The sequence below is a fragment of the Taudactylus pleione genome, unplaced genomic scaffold, assembly GCF_031769625.1.
Source record: "Taudactylus pleione unplaced genomic scaffold, aTauple2 ptg000218l, whole genome shotgun sequence".
NCBI classification, from domain to species: Eukaryota; Metazoa; Chordata; class Amphibia; order Anura; family Myobatrachidae; genus Taudactylus; species Taudactylus pleione.
In genome coordinates, this window is record NW_028284620.1 from 7,408,713 (window position 1) to 7,431,234 (window position 22,522).

At 42.2% G+C, this 22,522-nt stretch overlaps 1 protein-coding gene across 2 annotated transcripts in view; it reads right to left on the reverse strand.

Moving 5' to 3' along the window:
• The window catches only part of MTUS1 (microtubule associated scaffold protein 1), a 221,233-nt gene that overhangs the window by 162,375 nt on the left and 36,336 nt on the right, over positions 1 to 22,522 (reverse strand). For both annotated transcript variants that reach the window (XM_088478757.1, XM_088478758.1), the window contains exon 2: positions 18,975 to 21,269. In XM_088478757.1, coding sequence (XP_088334883.1) covers positions 18,975 to 21,065 — 2,091 coding nt within the window. In that variant the 5' untranslated portion in view covers positions 21,066 to 21,269. The remainder of the gene's footprint in view (positions 1 to 18,974; positions 21,270 to 22,522) is intronic.

The window sequence follows — 22,522 nt, forward strand, 5'->3', positions numbered from 1 at the left end:
GATCACATCACATTAACAATTACGCATTTGTCACCAGTTTTTAAACCAAGAACAAAGATAACATATAGCATACTAATCATTCACTGGTCAGGGCGATTGATTGCCATAGAAAGAGTATCTCCTTCATCACATTATAGAATGTTTTACTTCTCTGAAAACACTACATCTTAATGTATTCAGCACAATATTCTGCATGTCTAGCATATTATATGCTAAGCATATTAATATATGCATAAGGAACATTCTGCCATAGGGCATCCTGCTTTGCTCAAGGTAAACATACCTGAGGAACTGCAATTATAAGCCAGGATAACATTAAATAGGAGAGAGCCTGGTATATTGGATGGATTTACACACATTCTAATAGAAATGTGGCTTTATTCCAAAAGCTAGAAACACTTCTGCATCAGGACGTCAAATAAAAGACTAAGGTCTTAAATCAACAAGATGAAAGTGTGGAAGTCATAACATTTATAAACAGGCCAGGCATATGTGGAAGCCAAATGAGACGTGTATGAATATATGAATGGATATAAGTACACTATTAGGTAGGTAATTCATACATGAAGTGATGGTCACAGTGTATACCAATGGAGGCAGGCCAAAGTACGGGAAGCTGAGCAGTGTGGTGTGGAGAACAGGCAGCTAGGATTGGGGGATCAGTGGAGATTAGTAGGACTGGAGATGGAGTTCAGGTGTTAAACCAGTGACCAGGATAGCATGGTAGGACCAGCTCAGGCATTTTCCAGATTCAGCATAAGGGGTGGCATGAGGGTGAAGTATGTACCAGAGGGCTGAGAGAATCTAGTAGAATGCCCTCAATAGCTGCAGTAACTATGTGGCATAATACATCAATACCAAGTATGCACCACATGTCCTATAAACACGAATTGTAAATGCCTACAGCTTATAAATTTGTGATTTTAGGGATCAACGTTTATTAACTTAAATGTAGTGGCAGCATACTGCGCAGTGATTTACAATGGCAGAATAAAAATGCACATGATCTGAATTATTCAATATGCTGATCACACTTTAGGAATATTTTTTATTAAATTTAATTGCCGAATTCTGGATCTTCTCTCTAGTTACATATATGCGGATTAGACTAATGAATGGCATATTTGTATCTTTGTATATAGTCTGAAACTAAGCTATAATTAAAAAAGTGTAACAGTTGGCACAGCACATAACTAAACATATTAAGCTGCTTAATATATGCAGCCAACATCTGACAGCTCGTTTAGACATGCAGGGAATAGCTGGGGAAACATATGAAAATTAACATTGTGCGCTTTAGTATCTAATAGTGATGTTAACATGAGAAACAGATTGTGTATGAACATAATGGTGGTAAATGGGTTCATACAAATGCTTAATACGGTTTTTAAACACACCATTCAGATATTATAGCACATTAATGGCAGATAGGTGTAATAGAGCCGTGGTCTCAAACTCTATCCCCAGGACCCCAAACAGCTCGCTACTCCAGATCGCCCAGCAGGTGCACAGGTGTAGTCATTACTCACTAGCACATTTTAAAATATCCACAGGTGAAGCTAATTATTTCACTTCTGCTGTGAGGAGATCTGGAAAACATGCACTGTTAGGGGTCCTGAGGACAGAGTTTGAGAACCTGTGTAATAGAGAATTAAAAGTTTCTAACGGTACAAACTGCATCACTGTCCAAAGATTATTCTGTACTTCTATTTATCTAAAACAAACCTCACATTTTTTCAACTAATGGATGTAGTCAAAAGTTCGACAATGACATTTATAATGTTGACATCAGTTATTATGTCAACATTGTTAAAATGCTAACAGGTAATATGTTGACATTGTCAGAATGTCAAGATTAGGGTTAGGCTGCGGGCAGGAGGGTGTTGGTTTAGGGCTAGGCCAGAGGTTCCCAAACGCGGTCGGCTCCCCATCAGTTCAGGTTTTAGGGATATCATTGGTTGAACACAGGTGACTTAATTACTACCTCAGTCAATTTGATTTACCCACCTGTGCTCAACCATGGAAATCTCCAAAACCTGAGCTGTTGGGGAGTCTTGAGGACCGTGTTTGGGAACCTCTGGGTTAGGCACTAGAGGAAGGGTTAGGAATAAAGTAGAAATTCTCTGGAGGATTACAGCTCTGAACCTGAAGTCACAGTCGTCTGACCGCTGGGTCCCGGGAAGCCACGTGTGACTCACTGCAGCTGCCAGGAGCAGGCAAATCACACCAGGGACAATAGGTCGGCATTCTAAAATGTCGACATATCATGATTAATGACATCATGGTCAACATTATTATGCCAACATTATGACAGTAGACCTATCATACGACAGCCCTTAGAACAAAACGTAATAAATACTGGCAAAGAGCAGGACAAGTAGGGTAAGGAAGGGGGAAAATAAAAATCTGCCTCTATTTATATATTGTAGCAGTATATTTAATTGGGAGAACTCATTTTCTTCCCACATGTCGTGAGAAATTACGGACAACCGCAGTTTTTCTTATTCAATTAACCGGAAGTAGGGAAGCCAATCCCGCCTCATTTTTTCAATCCCGGGATTCGGGATTGAAAAAAATCTCAAACCCGACTGAGCTCAGCATTTATTACATCTGCATCTCCTCCCTGACAGCAGCACTTTTTAAGTACAGGTACAGATGTGTCCACATACATCTATCCTCCGTGCGCTACAAGTCGCGCCACACAATGCGGGAGCTCCGTGTGACTTTGTAGCGTTGAGCGTCTAGTTGTGTGACCTTTCACTTCAAATGCATCTTATTCGCACAAGCAGCTTCTGCTGATTAAGATGATATGCAGCATGCCTATGTTGTGTGTGTGACTGCAGTGTGTCTGCATGCTAAACACTACATTACAGTGTTACAGCCGCTGACACTAACGTAGCATTTGAAGGTAAAAAGTCGCACAAAAGACACTCAGGGCTACCAAGTCACGCCATGGCACGGCTAGAAGGGATGTTTAACACCAAGCAGGCTAGATGTATGAGGACCCATCTGTAGCTAGAATAGCTACAATACTTGTCTCTCTTTCCAGTGGTTCCTGCGAGATCCACAGTCTGCAACTGCTGGATACACTATCGGGAATATGTCTCCTAGTGATGATGACTTAGAGCCTCTATTAATGAGCGCTCAGGGCTGCCCAGCTAAATTGCGAATGCTCAATGCAACCTCAGTGTTTTCGCAGAAAATCGCAGGATCCTGCAGATCTGATCGCGGGATCGGCCTCCCTAACCGCAAGAATTTTAGCGGAGACAACTTCAATAGGATTTAATGCGGCTTTCTTACTCGCAGTCCTAGAGGTGCAAAGTTGAGAAAAATCATCTAAAAAAGGTAAAAAAATTTGGGACTTGGTTCAGAACTCCTGGGACACAACCGGTAATGTTTAATTACAAGTTGGCAATTAGCCTAATTGGGACACAATTACATGTCATTTTTGGGGCGATATGGATGCACATCAAATTTGGGGTGATGTTCTGGAAAGTGCAGAATAATAGGTTAAAACATGACAGGTATATGGGGGTTCTGTATGGTTGGGGCAGAGGTTTTTAACATTGCAGGTGGGAGTTACAGGTGTTATTTATTTTTATTTTTTTTAAGAATTTTTAAAAGCAGCTTCAAATGGGATGCAGTCAGGAAGCAGGTGGTCGAAATGCTGACTGGCGGCTTGCCGACTGTCTAAACCCGGCAGGGGTCTAATGACAGGTGTCGAGTCTGCGCTTTAGGTTAGGGGCTCCCAGGGGGGGCTTCGGCTTAAGCACCCCCCGGGAGGGTTAGGCTAGAGGAAAAGGGGGTTAGACACCCCCAGGGAGGGAGGTTAGGCACCCCCCGGGAAACTTAGGTTTAGGCTGCGGGGAAGGAGGGGGGTTAGGTTTAGGCACTTACAGGGGGGATTAGAGTTAGGCACTTGAGGGGGAAGGTTAGGGTTAGGCACCCCTGAGGGAGGGTTAGGAGGGGCGGGGGGTTAGGTTAGTAAAGATAAAAAATACTAACCTATAGGGATCTTCACTGCTGGTGTTCCAGCGTCGGGCAGTGTTTCATACCGATCCCCTTCAAATGACTCAGCTTACATGCATTTTTATGCACCCCAAATTTAATCTACAGCATTTATTTTATCGAAAGAAATTGCTATAACTTTATCTGTTCTTAAAAATACATACTGATTTCCCCATTGTTTTTCCATTTTCTGAGTGTTTTTGCGGAAAAAGTAACGCGCCCAATGTTATTCAATTGGATAGCACAAGAATAGAGTGCGCATAGCCACATTAATCCGAAATTGGATGCAATAGCCTCATTAATTTTTGCCTCAAAAATCAGGTTTCGTTTGAGCCACACTGCAATCTCCACCAATGATCAAATAGACCCAAAGATCACATTTGTTTGTGAACTTTCCTGAGGAATCTGTTCAACTATTCTAGTTCTAAAATGTACAAAAACTCTAACTGGTATAAAAAGTTTTTTTAAAATAAGGATTTTAAAAACAAACCCTAGCACTAGCACAGACCAATGCTTTATGCATTTTTTTATTTATGGAATTAAGATAATTACCAAAACGATTGGATGTCTGACTGCAATACACACTGTGCGCAGATACATTTTAATTAGGGTCCATTTAATAGATTTATGCAACAGAGCCACAAATAGGTCACAGCAAAGAGAAATCAATCGACATATTTGAAACAAACACTCTGCTCACACTCTCAAAGAAGCAGGGATTGTAAATGTAGAAGCTGCATTGGGAGCTGTCGAGGCTATTTAAAAAAAAAAAACATTATTAAAATAGAAGCCAAATATATATTTTCTCAACCAAAACAATTCCAGGAACGTGTAATAAGTCTGTCCTGTCCATTTCTACTTCCCATTAACAAAGTCGAGCGACTGGTGAGTTTCCTTTTCTTAAAACAAAGCCTGAAGTGCTTTAACAAACAAAAAAAAACAAACACACACATGGATGCATATCATATAAAGCGCTTACAAAATTCACACAAAATCAGGTGTAAAACGCAAAATGTACTTGGTCTTGGGCTTTTTTTTTTTAATCAATTTTGAATACCGCTATATTTTCTATGTTTTTAGTGTGTTCTCTATGTATTCTTTGGAACACACAATGTACCACAAATAAATAAAACAAAGGTTTCCAATAAGTTTTCAATAAGTTGCAATAGCATACAAATAAATACATATCTTTTCTGTGTAACCAAGCCCTAATATTTCAGGCTCAATTCCCAACATCACATTATATTAGCATTAACACCACTTGGTAAAAGCCAGGTGCCACAAATGTACGTACACATGGGACAAACCTACTACAGTTGCAGACGTGTGGAAAGCAGATCTGTTCTGAATCTGCATACAATGGAGCACCTTTACACACGGGGGTATACAATAAGCTGCGAGAATAGAAAAGATCCAGCACATACGGGGTTTTCCCTGTAGGTGCAGAATTTTTGCCATTTAATTAAGTACAGGGTTTTTAATTTTTTGAAAAAAAATGACTAGTTTCCAGTTAGCTTAGTCAGTAATTACTCACCTTCCCAAAGAGGTGTCTTCATGTACCCACAGTAAGCCAAAAGTGGGCGCAAGGTCTGCAAGGTTTATTGTAGTTATAACCTCGTGGACAACTGAATATGACCCATAAAGCTGCAAGTTATATTTTACGAAAAACTTATTTACAGAACCATCAAACCAACTTTAACACCCATAAGTCCATTGGTCATATTCCCAAGGATCCCCATGAGAGGGTCTGGGAGGAGGACTTGAGCGAAAATTTAGATGCAGAGGATTCTGAGGGAATCAAGCAAAACACTGCTGCTAGTTCTTATGGGTGTTAAAATATAAAGTAAAACGCCTACTAACTCCTAATTGGGTGATATCTGGTCCCACTGTACTGCATAGGATTTCCCTGATCACCCCCCCCCCCCCCCCAGGTGCTGGATAGGTTGCCCTGTAGATGGCTCGATTAGCCTTATATGGAGACACTGACCAAAAATCTCTTCATTTTGGGCAGATATTAGGCAACTCTTGTACTCTCTCCTGAGTCCTGAATATAGAGATTCCTTTATCTCCCAGGTTCCTCCTCCTCCCACTGAATGTCCTGCCCACCACTAAAAAGGAAAGCAAGGTAATTCGTCAGATCGTCTCGGCAGCTATTAGACAAATTGCTGCGGATTGGCTACAGTCTCTGACCCGCTCTAAAGGCTAGTAATCAAATATGGTATACTTATAAAAATCAGTATAATCAGCGGTACACTTACCTTTATATAACAGGAGGGCTGTCCGGGTTGTAGTCCAATGCCTTAGCAGCTGTCCCTATAAATTGCACATGTGCTAAACAGGAAAAAACTTGCACATGCACATAACTGCGGCAGCCCATAGAAGCCAAATAAGGCTGCCGTAATAAAAGCAGAAGCAGCTACCCACTGGAAGCGCTGTCTGCTAATAGCAGTACCAGGGGAGAAGACACCACCCATGGACTACCTGTCTGACTTGTGATCAGCAGAAAGCGCTACCAGCGGGAAGCCACTACTAGATCACATACTGGGGGTAGCCCCTAGGTACAATCTGCCACTGAATATAATACTAGTGTACTTCTGAACTCCCCTATATTCTTTACTAGGGTTTAGGGACCATGGACCTCACACTTTAACACATGTTCTCTTTCCTTCCTGACATTCTTTTAGTGTGGGGTTCAGTCCCTTCCGCCCTTCTTTTATACTTATCACAGCAATAAGAAATGATGTACCGTCGAGATATATGAAAGACACACATAAGGGTTGTTCTGCTCTGTTGCTTATCTGGGTGTTATGGTTGGTAATGTAGCAATATATATTACCCATGTCCTGCATTGTACTGTATTGTTCTGTATGTTGCTTGTCAACAATTTGTTTATGTACTTTGTAAAGGTGCTGCGGAACACTTGTGGCGCCATAAAAATAAATGATGATAATAATAAAAACAGGGGCTCTGATGTGAGAGTAAAAGTCGGGATATAAAAAAGTGTGTAGGTAGCCTTCTAAGAGCAACCAGTACAAGGTTAATGTTATTGCTACGATTATTCGTGGTGCTATGGTTATGTGCACTATGTTCATGTATTGATTGTCTGGGTGGAGGGTATTGGGGGCAGTATTGTGTAGCTTTCCCTAGGGTGCCTAGACACCTTGCACAGACACCGGGTCAGATGAATTCCCGAGTCAGGTTTGTGGCCTGGTGACAACAGTTAATTCAGGTCAGCATACATAATGACCAGTAGATGGCTCAAACAGCTCATATAGTATTTACTTTGCACATGATATACAGTAGGCCAGTGTTCAAGTCACTCATGTGCCAATAACAGATATTAATTATTCAAGTTTATAATTCAGCAAATTACTATTAGAAAGCGTAAAGAATTACAAAAACAGCCATTTGCTAAAAAGAGGACAAACACAGGATTTATAGAGGGGGGTTTCCAAGTACTTGATTTTAGAGTGTGTGACCAGTCCATGCATAGGGCTTAATTCGCATTTAACAAGTAAAAATCTGAGCACCTCAAGAACTATAGAAAAAGACAACCAATGCTTACCGTACTTCCGGCAAATAAGGTTCAAAGAACTGAAGCTAACACCATACTACTAATCCAGTGGTTCTCAAACTCGATCCTAAAGACCCTATACAGTTCACGTTTACCAGGACACCCAACGGATGCACATCTGCATTCATTACTCACAAACACATTTTAAAAGATCCACAATTGGAGCTAATTTCCCTTGTTATTCTGTGAGGAGACCTGGAAAACCTGCACGGTTTGAGGTCCTGAGGACAGAGTTTGAGAACCTATGTACTAATCCAATAGCCCTTTAACTAAATCTTCTATAAACAAAAACAAAGCCTCATTAAGGTCAACACACTACGCTACTTCCCAGAGCTAAAACACAAAAAGCCACCACAGAATTAAGTCTTTTACGGGCACTATCCAAAGCCACTACATTCTGCTAACAGCTTCACACCAGTCGAGGAATAAGATGGTAACACATCAGACTTAAGAGCCACAAAGCCTCCAAGTGCTCCAAATCATGTATAATCGCCAAATGTAAATCTAAAGAGATAAATGTATGTGGCAATGATTTGCAGGATCTTAAGTTTAAAAAAAAAACAACAAAAAAAACTAACTATAAACTTCAACAATTTGAAACAAGTAACCCAATAATGGACGGCAACGCATGCCCCGAACACCCAGCCAATCAACTAAGAGAAAACTCAGGGAAAAAAAGTCTTCTTTTGCCTCTAGTTTTGGCCTAACAGCCCAAAACTTAAAAGAATGACCTACAAACCATATGCATTTGGCATCCAAGATTCTCTCTGCTACCAACAACGCAATCATTAAAAAACAAGCTGAAATGCAAACCTATCCAAAATAAACCAAAAGACAGAAAGTTGGAAAGCAACAAGAAGGGGAAGGGGCGGGTGTCATTACCCTTATTTGACCTGAGGTGAAACAGAAAACCTGCTGGGGAAGCATAAAAGCTAAAAGTTAATGACATTTCAACAGGGAAAAACAAATTAATGTAATATTTATAAACATTAGATTACCAAAATCCAAATGCCTTAGGACCTCATTCAAAGCCGCTCGCAAGCGGCCCGATGGTTTGCGAACGCGAATGCTTCGTTCTGGGCATGCGCGAACTACTCTGTGCGATCGCAGCCAGCTCGCTCAGTAAAGACAGCCCAGTGAAATGAGTGACACGAGAGGCCGTTTGCGTGTGGCAACAGGGGCAGGACACTAATAACGGGGGTGAGGAGGTGCGAACGTAGGCGTGCTTGAGTGTTTCAACGCCGTTTTTAAGGCGTGCATAAAAAACAGGCAGCATCATAGTACACATCACATGCCTGTCTTTTATTTATTTATTACCAGTTATTTATATAGTGCACACATATTCCGCAGCGCTTTACAGAGAATATTTGACCATTCACAACAGTCCCTGCCCTAGTGAAGCTTACACTCTATATTCCCTATCACATGCACACACTTACACACTAGGGGTAATTTTTGTTGGGAGCCAATTAACCTACCAGTATATTTTTGGAGTGTGGGAGGAAACCGGAGTACCCGGGGGAAACCCATGCAAGCACAGGGAGAATATACAAACTTCACACAGTTAGGGCCGTGGTGGGAATCGAACCCATGACCTCAGTGCTGTGAGGCGGTAATGCTAACCATTACACCGTCTGTGCTGCCTTTTACACTGAAGTCCTCGCAGTGCTTGCGGCAGGGTAAGGCAACCACAAGCGCTGCGACCGCAACTGATGGTGCCCGATGTACCAATATTTTAATACACTTCCTGGAGATGACGTGCGCTAGTGGGCGTCTCTACATTCGCTAATGTGTCTGCATACACAGAGCGATCGCTCGCACAGCCAAAGTGGGTGTGCTTATGCCTTGGCGAGCAATCGCTTCCCATGTCGTCACTTTGACAAATTTGCATACGCTGGATGCGAGCGGCTCTGAATCAGGTCCTTAATCTCTGCAACAGATAAAGACAAGTAGCACCAATTCTAAAATAATGGGTACCAAAATTTTCAAGGGACAGACCAAGCACCAGGATGCAACGTTTCAAGACAGACCCAAATTAAAAAAGCATCATCGATGAATCAGAGTTTTAGCCACGCACCATCACCAGACAAACTAAGAACAGTCACAAGCCCCTGGTGGAGAAGCAGGAGATCAATAGGTCGTCTAGAATCTGGGGGTGAAATGATCATTTGATCCCAGGCCTTTCAGACGTGTGTATTGCTGCAGTTATGCCAAACAGCCCCTCAGCACACCAGGGCCCATCGTATCACACAAATGTGTCATAGTCACGATGCGACCAAGACACATCAGGAAACTGCACTGATTAATCTGATATGCAACACTTATATACTTATATCTGTGTGCGACAGAGTCTGAATCTGTGTACGGAGTGCTACGATGCATCGGCTGTGACTTTTTTCCACGCCAAGTTCCATTATGCTTCATTTACCAACTCAGTCACATGCAGTTATATAAGTGTCGCTTCAATCAAATATCAAATTAATCGGTGCAGACTTCCGATGAGTCTTAGTCGCATCGCATTTAGACCAAGATCCTTTTTTTGAGCAAAAAAAAAGAAGCAAAAACGATGCTCAGCGCAAGCTGTCTCGCACGGGACCTGGTGGCTCACTCATGCCAGTCTTCTTGCGGCGCATTGCATACAAAATGACACACCTGTTGTCACCATAAATTACTTAAAAAAATCAGGGGAACTGAAAAAATACAGACTCCCAGCCATAGACTTACATCCACCGCTCGAGATTTACCACTCCAATAGAGTCCCCACACAAATGATGAAACCATCTGATGGCAACTCTTACCTGTTAGCAGAGCAGTTCTGAAACCACAGCCACTCCATCCAAGTAGAATGGTAAATCCAAAACATCCCAGGGGCATATGCTCCATAACTGCCAGACATAACTCACTATCCAAGCTTGCATGAAACGACAATGTACTGAAATGTAACCATTCAAAATGAGAAAGCGTGTCCAGCAATGCTAAATATGGTCTATGCCTGGCACGAAAATAAATAAAGAACAAGCAAAGCACAATTTAAGGCAGCAACCGAATTGCCGGGAACAGGATGCACGCTGATTGTTTACCGCATAAACTACACCAAGGTTATCACACCAGAAAATACGCATATACCGCCATTTAGCCCCCCACGGCTCTAGAGCTACCATGATGAAAAACAATTCAAGTACCAGAAAGTATCAAGTAAAACCTTGCGATATCCAGTTCTTAGGGGCTGCGCTCCACAGGTATGCCCCAAAATCAGAAGAGCATGCAGCATTGGTACACAAATGAGGGGACAAATTAGAAGCAGAAGGGGAGAACGAGATACGAATCCCATCAAACTGACAGAAAATCCATCCACATGAGAAGATCCCTTCCAGACCTCCGGCGATAGGCAAATAAAGTGATGCGGTTTGCGAATTCAGGCTAGCGCACTCGCAAATTTCCAACAAAAGATCTTACCCATGGGTATAAATCTGTGTGCGAAAATGTAACAAGCCTAGCAACAACTACGCTTGACGCAAAGTATACTTTCCAAACGCCTAAACCAAAGTAATGGCGTGCTTCAGTTTCACCACTGTCAGTAGTGAGACGACAGCCATCCAAGGTATTGATTTCGATGCATAGGTAAGACAGCAGAGTCATCTGACTCTCCCTTTTGTCACAGACGATGGGAACACTGAACTCTGTGCCAGTCTGTTTGCGGTGCATGCATTGTTCACAGTGAATACAGCCCGACCAATTAACATAAAATCGTCAAGATAGTGCACTACCCCAAATTCACCAGTATCTACACAGACACACTACTACAAGAAACAGCTAAACTTTAATTTAAAAAAAAAAAAAAAAAAAGACGTAAAAACGTGCAGGAAACCAAGCAACCCATGGGAAGGCATATCGACATGAAAACCGCCAGGGAGGTGAAAACCCAGGAAGCTGAACTACATCCCCCAGCAGCCCCATGGCCACCCAGCAGCAGCCTCGCCAGTGCAAAGATGGATGGGAGTGGCGGGTATACTTCGGGTATTGGAAGTGCACATACCAGCAGTGATCCAAAATTGGGCGTGAGGTCTGCAAAGTCTTCCGGGTAAAACCTTGCTGTCAAATGAAAATGCCCCTATATGTCCCAAGGGTTTTCTTGGGCACTATACCCACTGGTGACCAAATGAAATTGGAACAAGGAGGCGCAAAAAGAATTTCCCTTTACATTTTTAGACACAAAAGCGATTGTAAGCAACAAATTTTAGAACCCAACGCTTAGTAAATAAACCTTCTAGAGTTACTTTCGTTCAGCCTATTGGTGTAGTTGCAAGATGTCCAAACAGACAGTACAGGCTTTTAGCTTCCCACTATTCTATGCTTCAATGTTTTCACTAAATGAGCATTTTAATAGTATGATCATCCAGCATCATGGTCATTTTGATGCAATGCAGACTGCAAAAAAGTCAAGTAAATTAGACTTGAACGAATGAACAGGCAGGTTTAAATAGTCCGCCTATAAGGAGAAAATCTTCAATTGGTTAAAACGAATCATATCATGGGTTCTTAAACAAAAGTACCATTCCAGTGCAGTCACACAGAACAATCAAAACTAGTAGAGACGCCTCAGTTTTCCCCTTACTCCAATCTATCCCCCGCTTTGTCCAGTGCCATCCTGCCCCCTCTCTGCTTCTTCTGTCAAACTGCCCCGCTTCCATGCTTACCCTTTTCCGGTCAGCCAGGTCCTCCTCCTGTACGGGTTTGGTATAAAAGAGCTACAAGAAAAAGATAAACAATGTCTAGATAGACAAATGTTAGACAGGCAATAGGTTGACATGGGCAAAGGTTGACAGGGTCAAGAGGTCGATGAAAGAAATAGTCAACATTTTTTTTTCTAACCCTATATCTTCAGCCTGACCCTCCCCCTTGGTTCCTAACCCTAAAGCTCCCTCCTGGTGCCTAACAATAACCATCGGGGTATGTGTATAACCCTTACCGTCCCTCCTAGAGACTAACCCTCCTGTTAATGCCTTACTGTAACACACACAAAAAGAGTGTTGACCAATTGTGTCAACCTTTTGACCCCAACGACCTTTATCCATATCGACCTTGTGTGTGTCAATCTTTTATCCCACTCGACCGATTTCCTGTCTAACGTGTGTTGTCTAGCTAGACACTGTAGCAGGGGCAGAACTATGGGAGACAATTGAGGTGACTGTCGCCGGGCTCCAGCACTGAAGGGGCACCTCCTCCATTGCCCACATTATATTCACCAGACTTAGGGCTGTAGTGTACCGTTATGGCCACCCAATACATGGCACCTCCTCCTGGCAACTGAGAAGCCACTGCATTGTAGACCTTTTTAATGTGGATCTATTGACTGGAACCTGTCTGCACTGTCTCCCCTGAAGTAGAAGCCATTGGGTGCACACCACAGCGCCTACTGCTCATGCATGTTTGAGATATGACCAACGTAACAGATTTATTCTATAGATGAATGAAGACCGCACAGTGCCAGAGAAGAACCCACTAACACCACACCCAGTAAGTGTGTTCCGCAGTTTGGCGTGTGACATCTGATATTAATGTGATTGTAGCAGGTTCACTGCACGCAGCTACTGCTAGAGTACATAAATGGCAGAGGCTGCAGTAAAGTTCATTTGTTCAACTGCAGACCACGTCATCCAGCCGTATTTTACTCACATCTACATATTCTTTCACACCAATAGTAATGAATGTCACAAGATTGGATCAGCATGTAGCTTAGCATTAGTACACTTTTAATGTTGCACAAAATCTACTTAAGCAAGGCTAATACATACAATTAAAATAATTTAACTCAGAACTTCAAATTACTGCTCATTCACAAGTGAAATTGTTACTTTTCTGTGTGAAGAGATTTCTAGTGCAGTGTGGGAAGCCTACGCTACTCTGCAGGCCAAGTACACACTTGTATAGCAAGTGAAAACATGATATTACTTCAGGCAAGGTCTATTCCTACAATGGTAACTAAAATGATGGGACATAGTAACATGCCAGTTTCTCTATTGGCTGATGTGTAATAGGTGCAATGTTCATCAAGACAATTCACAAACCTATGAAAATGCATCATAATTGTGAGTTAAAATAAAATAAAAGTAAAATACCATAAAGCCAAACAGGTCACCTCGAACATCAAATGCAAGTTGTTAGTTTCAAAACACAGAGAGAGAGAGAGAGTGCGATCTCCCTCTCTCATTTGCTTAGTCCCTCTGTCTACAATGTTCTTTGAATTTAATATCTTCATTAGTCTGAGATATTCAATGTGATTCTTCTGCAACGGATTTCAATTAGCAATAAATGACACAATTTGGAATAAAACTGTATAAAATTTGATGGGATGGGGGGGGGGGGGGGGGCGAAATAAATAAATCAACAAAAACCTTAATAAATGCTTTTGTATAGCTAACCTGAAAATGTCAAGAAAACTATCAGAACACAGAGCCGGCACAGTGACCCGGGGGGAAATGGGATAGGGGTGACTGCCGCCGGTTGCTGTTCTCACGCACTGCTGGTGGTCTGTGCTCTCACATGGACCTGGCGCCCTAGCCATGTGCATACACGGTTTACGTTCTGCCTAGTTCGGCTTCTGATTGGCTGTCTGGCTGTGTGACATAGCTATTATATAATGAGGGAGGGCGTGCGGGCAGCACATGTGAGGCTGCTCTTCCCTCACCTACTTTCTCCAACACGTCGATTCCAGGCAATCAGCACCGGGTTTGAGCCATGAAAGCAACGCCTCTATTCTCCGCTATCCACGAGAGCTGCCGGCAGCCGCTGATTGGCGGGAGGTTGGGAGACGGTGAGGCGGAGTAACAGTGCATTATCATTTGCATCTATAGGGGCTTAGCTTGCAATACCCCCTGGAAACGGTTCATTTTGCATTCAGAGTCCATGGCCAAATATATCATCGCACTTACAAATTGGCAAAAAGTTACAATACAAAAATGCCCCCCCAAAAAATAAAAGGGTGTGGCTTAGTAGTTTGTGTTTCACCCACATGTTTTATTACCCAATTAACATATGATCTAGCGATTATCTGGCAAAGCATTTTCTGTATGTATGTTCTGGGTTCAAAGTGGCATATTAGTCTTTTACATAATGTCTTCCTTTTAGTACACTGCTTTGTACAATGGTCTTAAGATGTGTACTGCGCATCATGTGCAGCCCTCTATCTGCAAGCATTTAGGACAGTGTTGGCTAACCTTGACACTCCAGCTGTTGTGGAACTATATATCCCAGCATGCCCTGCCACAGTTTTAGCATGCCCTAATAGCAAAACTGTAGCAGTGCATGCTGGGTTATGTAGTTCCATAACAGCTGGAGTGTCAAGGTTAGCCAACACTGATTTAGGAGATAGAGCAGGAGAGTTGCTGGGCAGAGTTCCCAGAAATGGGGGCATGTTGTCCTTGCTTTCTGGGAGGGACGATGCCAGGGTCTGCATCGGTGGACACAGATTTCCTGGCCTCACAAGCTGCCAGGACCCGCCAGCCTGCGGAAAGCTTAAGCTACCGCAGGCTTGTCAAAGGGGCAACCGTCACAACCGGTGATCTCAGGCTGCGACCTCTGTTGCAGCACTAGGATCGCAGATACAGCACGGAGGTGTGCGTTTCCTACAGACACATCCAGCATTTTAGATGGATGGAATTGCACAGCCGCTTGTGTGCGGTTCTGCAATTCCATTCATCTCTGAATCAGGACCCAAGTCAGAACTTCAGAACTATAGTATATTTATGGGAGGCACTTAAAACACATATCAAATTAAACTGCTATATGAACAGTACACAAAGATTACAGATCATACCAGCAACTTACTCAACAACTGCTTATATTTTCTTGTTACTTTTATCTACCACCTTACAAATAAGGCAGAAGAGTGAGAACACAGCCACACTACGGAGGCTTGTGCCCAAAAATGAGGAGTTGTGCCAAGCATATAGTAGGTTAGTAGAACAACAAATGATCGAGTGCCACGGAGCTGGCAGTCCCGAGAGCCAATCAGTGGCCGCGCTGACTGTAGAGCGGCCGCTGATTGGCTCCGGCTACTGACAGTTCCCACGTGGTGTGACTCGCCCACGTGGGAACTGCCAGCTCCGTGGATGCGCCGTCAGCTGGCATTCGGGAGCTATGAGTATATGCGGAAACACATATACTCATAGCTAGTTCGTGGGTCGTGTAGTCTTTTTTTTTTTTTTGCCAAGTACGTGGATTACTGCAGAGACCAGTGCAAGGCTATAGGAGAGTATGAAATCTTCCTTGCAGGGCGATGTTTTTCGGATATTCTACTGGAGAAGGGGACAGATTCATCTGGTATAAGTATGTGTGAATGGGTAGGTGTGTGTAATAAAGTTATACTGTCACGGTGTGTGTGTTTTGTCTTTTTTTAACTATTTATTTTACAGTGAAATTACAGGTGCCGCATGTCTGCTGGCACTTGTAGTTCCACAAGTGCAAAATGGCAGGCATGCTGGCACTTGTAGTTCCACTGTAAAGTACATTAGTGTTACATTATTTGGCCCCCCTGTTACCCCCATACCCACCGCTCTAGGGGTATGGGGATGAGCCCCAGGCTTCAGCGTAAGCCTGAGGTGCTCGGGAGAGGGGGGACCCTTTTTTTGGGTGGTCCCCGACTCCCCCGAGATCACCGCCTTGCGCTGACCGACTTGGGGTGTAATGCTTTGGACCTGGAGTCCCGGTGATTGGGTCTCCGGGCTGTGGCATTACACCCCAGTCGGTTGGGTCTGGTGCTGGTCTTAAATATAGGGGGTACCCCACATCTTTTTTGCCCCCTATATTTAAAACCAGCACTAGTCGCTGCAGCCTGGTGTTGGTTTCTAAAATACGTTCGAACCCTACACATTTTGTTCCCGGTATTTTTAGAAACCACCACAGGCTGGCAAGCCTGGGGGTTGTTTGGCTTTTGTGGGGGGAACCTTATGTCATTTTTTCTGTAAATTTGTAAAAAAAAATTTTTACAGGTTAAAACTAACGGGAATTTTCGGAAAATATTCTAGGGACCCCCCTAAAGATGTGTAGACATGGGGGTTCACTATGGGTACCCCCATTTTTATCTCCTGAAGGAAGTCGGGAATTCTAATTGTCGCGGTAAAAAAAAAGCTATTTATAAACCCGACTTTCTTTTGCAGGCAAAAACAGGGGTACCCATAGTGATCCCCCATGTCTGGACATCTTTAGGGGGGTCCCAGGCATATTTCCTGAAAATTCCCATTTTTTTCCGTAAATGGGGTCAAGGGTCATTTTAAAAAAAAACAGGGATAATTTTTTTAATTAACTATAGCAAGAGAAATAAAGTTTAGATTTGGGGTTTAGGGGTGCAGGCTTATAAAAAAAATAGCATGTACTTTTTGTAATGCCCCCTTAAAACAAAATGTTCCAAAAAAAATGTAAACAAATATAAAAAAAAAAATCGGGACACCCCAAAAAATAACACAAATTTTGGGGTGACAAAAAAGAAATTGACAAAAAAAAAGCCAAGCTAACGAAATTAATACTGGTGGGGTCCCCCCAAGTATGTGGCAGGTGTTTTTTTTAATTGCGCAGAGTAGCGGCAGGTGTATTTTTGCAGAATTTATAAAACTACCTTTAGGGACTGCTAATACCCTGCTAGTACCCATTTTCATGTACCCCAAATTTGATGGGACCATTTTTAAAAACGAAAAAAATAAGCTAAATGCTCTTCTGCATCACTTCTTCAAAGTCTGGAAAAAAAACACATGCAGCAGCTATTTAAAAACCCGACTTACTTTTGCAGGCAAAAACGGGGGTACCCATAGTGATCCCCATGTCTGGACATCTTTAGGGGGGTCCTAGGATTATTTCCCGAAAATTCTCGTTTTTACTGCCGATCCAAGTATCGCCGGGTCCCGTTTTCGTCTACTATCAAATTGAATACGGGGATACGCGGGCAGGCGCATGATACTATAACGCCTGGAAAACAGGCAAAGGCAGCGCTAAGTTAACGCGGCTCGGATCAAATTGAATACGGGCCTAAATCACCGCCCTAAATGGGCGATCCAGTTTTCCACTGTATGGCTGCAAAATGGTTGTGAAGCCTCTGCACATTTCCTCGCATGTTGTGTGCAGGAAAATGAGCTAGAACGGCTTACCGTAATCAGCGCTAATGTGAGCAGCCGGACACTGCAGAGAATTGAATTCCCCCACTGACCATGGTATCCATACAAACATGAAACAAACCTGGGCTTATACACAGTCCTGACAAGGCGCCTTTGCTAGCAACATACATCCAGAATTAAAAAAATAAACGAAAAAAAAAAAAAAACACGTTTATTATATGTATGTTCTGAGAACTGTGCTGAGATCACATAAGCTTGTGGAACAGGACATTCTTCTAACTTCATCTGAAGCACCTTCCCTTAGGGTAGATTTGAAAGTACAAAAAAAGCCTACTGTCATTTTACTGATGAAAACATTTGTGGTTTTTGCTTCCATCTAGCTAAGGAAAAACTGCACAGAAGTTGGACAGAAAACTACTCACTACTAGACTGTACAGCCACCAACATGCATGACCAGATTATGTAACACTAATATCTTACAATGAAAATGCCCTGACTGGGGTGCACAACATATTCGTCATGGCAGCAGAGTGAGCCAAGAGCAACGTTTACAGTCCAAGCAATTGGAAGAATTAAATCCCAGTGAATTACTATTTCCCGGACTTCAGTTGTAGTTAAATACGTGGTCACTGGAAGTCAGGCGTAACCCGTACAAGAAAACAAAACAGAACAGGCCAGTGATCACCCTCCATGATTTGGAGTCAGTCTGGCCACTACGGAGAAACATGTGGTTTTGGCAGCAATCACTTGAAATGTGATCCTTACAGACACGTCGGATGTTTACATGAATAAAGCAATGAGGCCCAGTGCAGAGCAATGAGAAACGAATGTGCAAAACAAACATCACAATCCCATGCAATCATCCTGTGCAGCAGAGTCTGTTTAATGAAATGCAGAAGAACGACAAATTAAATCAAAACGATGTGATCCCTTCAAGTTATTCAAGCTGTGCACAAAATAACGCAGAACACAGGAGTTTTAGTCAAATATTTTAAAGAGCCAGACATTGTGTGCATCCATTGGCATCAACAGAAGGTACTCCCACAACTAGGTAAAGCAACAGTAAGTCTTTAGGCACATTACTTACCTCCTGGTATAAATCCAACCCTAACAAATTTGTTATATGCATACTACTTACTAAAACTTCCAAGCACTCACAAGTAATGGCAAAGTGAGAACAGACAAAAATAAATAAATTTATCTGGAGAAAGTACAGATTTAATCCAGATAAAGTTTATAAATATAAAGACTGTACAGAGAGAGGGAATGAACATAACCAAACTTACCGCTATATTGGTAATAATGTCTCCAGTTGTGCAGTCTTCCTTCTGGGATTTTGATTTCTCAGCCATAACCAGGCCATTCTGCATAATTAGATCTGGCCCCATGTGTGCACCATTCACTGCAGCAGGCTTGGAAATAGTTTTCGTCCTGTCACCCTCGTTTTCTTTCACTTTAGAGCTGGCTGTGCAGGTTAAGGCAGTAGCTGATCCAGAGGAGTGTGTCGAATTTGTAGAACTTGCTCTTTCAATATCATCCTGAGTCTGCTTCAACACTGCAGTTCTGGGAACTTTACCTTGAGCATATTTAGTATGGGTTGGGGCATGTGCAGGTTGGCTGGGGAAGAGCTGCTTATTGATTGGTTGCTTTGGATATTTAGCAATAGCTGCTACAGGTTTCAGGTCCTGGTTTAGAACAGATTTTTTACTCACTGTCTTGATGGCAGAAGCTGGGGTTCTAGGGGACGCCAGAGGGGAAGATGCATTAGATTGCGACTGTGGTGAACGGGGAGAAGTCTTAGAAACAGATGACGGACAATCCTTTTTTACTAATGCAGGTCTGGTCAGCACTTTTGCCTTGACATTCTTGAAGTTCGGTTTTGGAAAGTTTAACACCTCACTTTTCTTTGCTTTTGCAACAGATGTTGGTGGACCTGGCTTTCTAGTAACAGATTTAGTTATGCCATTCCCAGAGCCCGCTCTAGGTATGTCTAGGTTGTTGCCTTTATTTATGTCCTTGATTGAATCTGGCTTCCTCGTTTTCTCAATTTTTCCAATATCATCTAACACTGGAACAGAGAAAGTCATATTTTTGGACTCCGGTAAAGGTGTGGAAGTATATGCCTTGGCATCAGTGAGTGAACTGGGACTTCCTACTAAAAATGTGTCCTCACAGTTATGCTCCGATGAGTTACTAAACAAGTCATTGGATTCTAAACTCAAAGGCAGCGTTCTTTTGGAAGACTTTAAAAAGCAGGATCCTTTTGAAACTTTGGTTTCAAAGTGAATTTCCTCTATATGTAAAACTGGAATAATGGCTTCTTGATCTGTGCCAGTGCCAGGGCACATGTTATTCTTATTTATGTCATCCTTCATTTTTCTAACTGAGGCAATGTTGTCAGGAGGTTTACCAACCTTCTCATTGGACGGTTCAGGCGTACTACACGTAGTTCCATCCATCTTAGTCACCTGGTTTGTAAATTCAGGAACTCTATTGATCAGACAACTTTCTTTGGAATCATCATTGCATGGAGGCACTTCAATATAATTTAAGTCTTTAGTGGATTGCTCACCATTCTCACAGCAACCAGGGATATCGTTAGTCCACTTCATAGACTCGGAAAAGACTTCATTGGAAGTGTTTGGTAACACTGAGCTTTCCAGTAAAGAAGTACTCATTGGCTTTTCAGAGCCACTTGAAACTAAGCTATTTTTCCTCAAACACATTTCACTCATGTCCAACGACAAGGAGAATAAGCTCAAAGTTGGTATATCTACGTCCTTGTGTATGGTGAATGGTGCGTCTACCTCCACCTGCTCAGACACAACATTCCCACAAGCTTCATCAGTTTGTTTTACAGTGAACTGTGAAGTCCTCACATGCTCCGTTCTGCTGTAATAGGAGTCAGCCGATTGCTGTATGTAAGGCATGGGCTGTTTAACATTCAATTTACTGTGCATACATTTCAATGTTCCAGTATTTGTAGTGCATTCATGGTGTGAACATTTATGGGTCTTGGTGGGGAATGACCAGTTTATTGATGAGGATGATCCCTTGTTAACATAATCTACAGTCTCTTCAAGCTCCATGGTGTTTACATGCAATAGACTCATGAGTTCATGAACACCATTTTCAGTCCTCTTTTTTGTGTAGTCCACAGTATTCTCCAGCTCCCCGAGATCTTCTGATACAGGATCACTGCCAACTGCATTTTCACTCCTGGTCTCTCCAAGGGCAGGATTATTAGAATTCAGATTACATCCACATTTTGACAATTTGAGGAATTGGTCTTCATCATTTCCATTGCTTTCCTCATCATAAAGCAGTGGGGAGCCAAAGTCATTTTTTGAGGTTTCCACCAAATTCTGAACATTCATCCTGGTAATTTCCAGGTGTACACACTTCAATCAGGGCATTTCAAAATAGAAAACCAAAAGATAAACCTGACCAAAAAAAAAAGAAAAAGAAAAAAAGCCTTACAAAAGTTAGTAGTGGTCTTTGTCCAGCCAGGAAAAAGTTTGAAATTAAATATTGTAATTCAAGCTCAGGGTTCGTCAGGATGGAAAAAAAGTTTGATTAATCTGTAAAAAGAAGATAAAAAAAAAAAAGAAAATTAACTATACAGTAGCGTCATAAAAAACAGATTAGTTTCTATAAAAGTCAAGTTTTGTTTTTTATTCTTTAAAGAGACAGAACCCAGCCTTCACCTCTTCCTATCACAGGGCCGCAGCTCCTGACTAAAGCTATTCAATTGTTCGCGCTGCTGGGCGTGAGTGCAGTGGGCGCTCAATACTATTGAAGTTGTTGCGCCCAAAATGCATGGGATTAGCCATGTAAAGCCAGGCACGATGTGGTTAAGATGCTACAAAAGTCCAACCTTTGGGTTAATTTCTGCTCACACCTCAGGAGACTGAGCAGAAATACACGATATGTAATGGGTGCCCACGCACAAACAACTGACTAGCTCCCATCACTTTAGATAGGAGCTATAAGCGCCCATAAACAACTGAATTCCCCCAATAAGTCTTTTACCACATTAGCTACACAAACGTTAATACCGGACAATGAAAGCATTTGATGCCTTTCTCTACTCAAACGTAGACTACAGAATTTCACCAAGATAATAAAAATCACAATTGCATTTACTTAGAGTTATATTGCAAGAGCCTCAGCACATAGAGGTTTTCTTGTAACTTAAGTGTGAGTGACCGTGTGATTGAGTGTATTTAGTCAGTAATGGGACGATTAATAAGTCAATTCAATTAGGTGCGACTTAAGTCCTGCGAGCAAACTTGCAATTCAATCCTAAACTCTCATTGCTTTGTTTGTTTTTGTGCGCACACTCCTGAGCAGGTGAATATGTAGGGAAAAGCTTTATTTTAAAAGGTGAAAATGTTGGCACACAGTACAGAACCTCTGGCACACCCCTTCTAATGAATAATGCTGCACTTAGAGGGGGGTTTAAATATCATAATTTGGCCAAAAGACATGTCAGTATTCAGGTCAATTTCTCTAAAAATCTAAATAGTCAAAATTAAATGGTATAGGTAGGTGGAGGTGTAAATTACGTGGGACAGGTACGTGGAGGTGTAAATTACGTGGGACAGGTACGTGTGGGTGTAAATTACGTGGGACAGGTACGTATTGATGGGAGAGGGATTTTAGAACTTGCAGATAGGAGCTAAAATGCATTTCAACTTTTACAAACTTACATAAAACACTGAAAAATAACTTTACATACATTTGTCTGTAGCACAAAAGGCTGGAAAGACTAATTTGCTGAAAAACACTTGCTTGCTATCACTTTTCAACCATTAATAAAAGTATTGTTTGA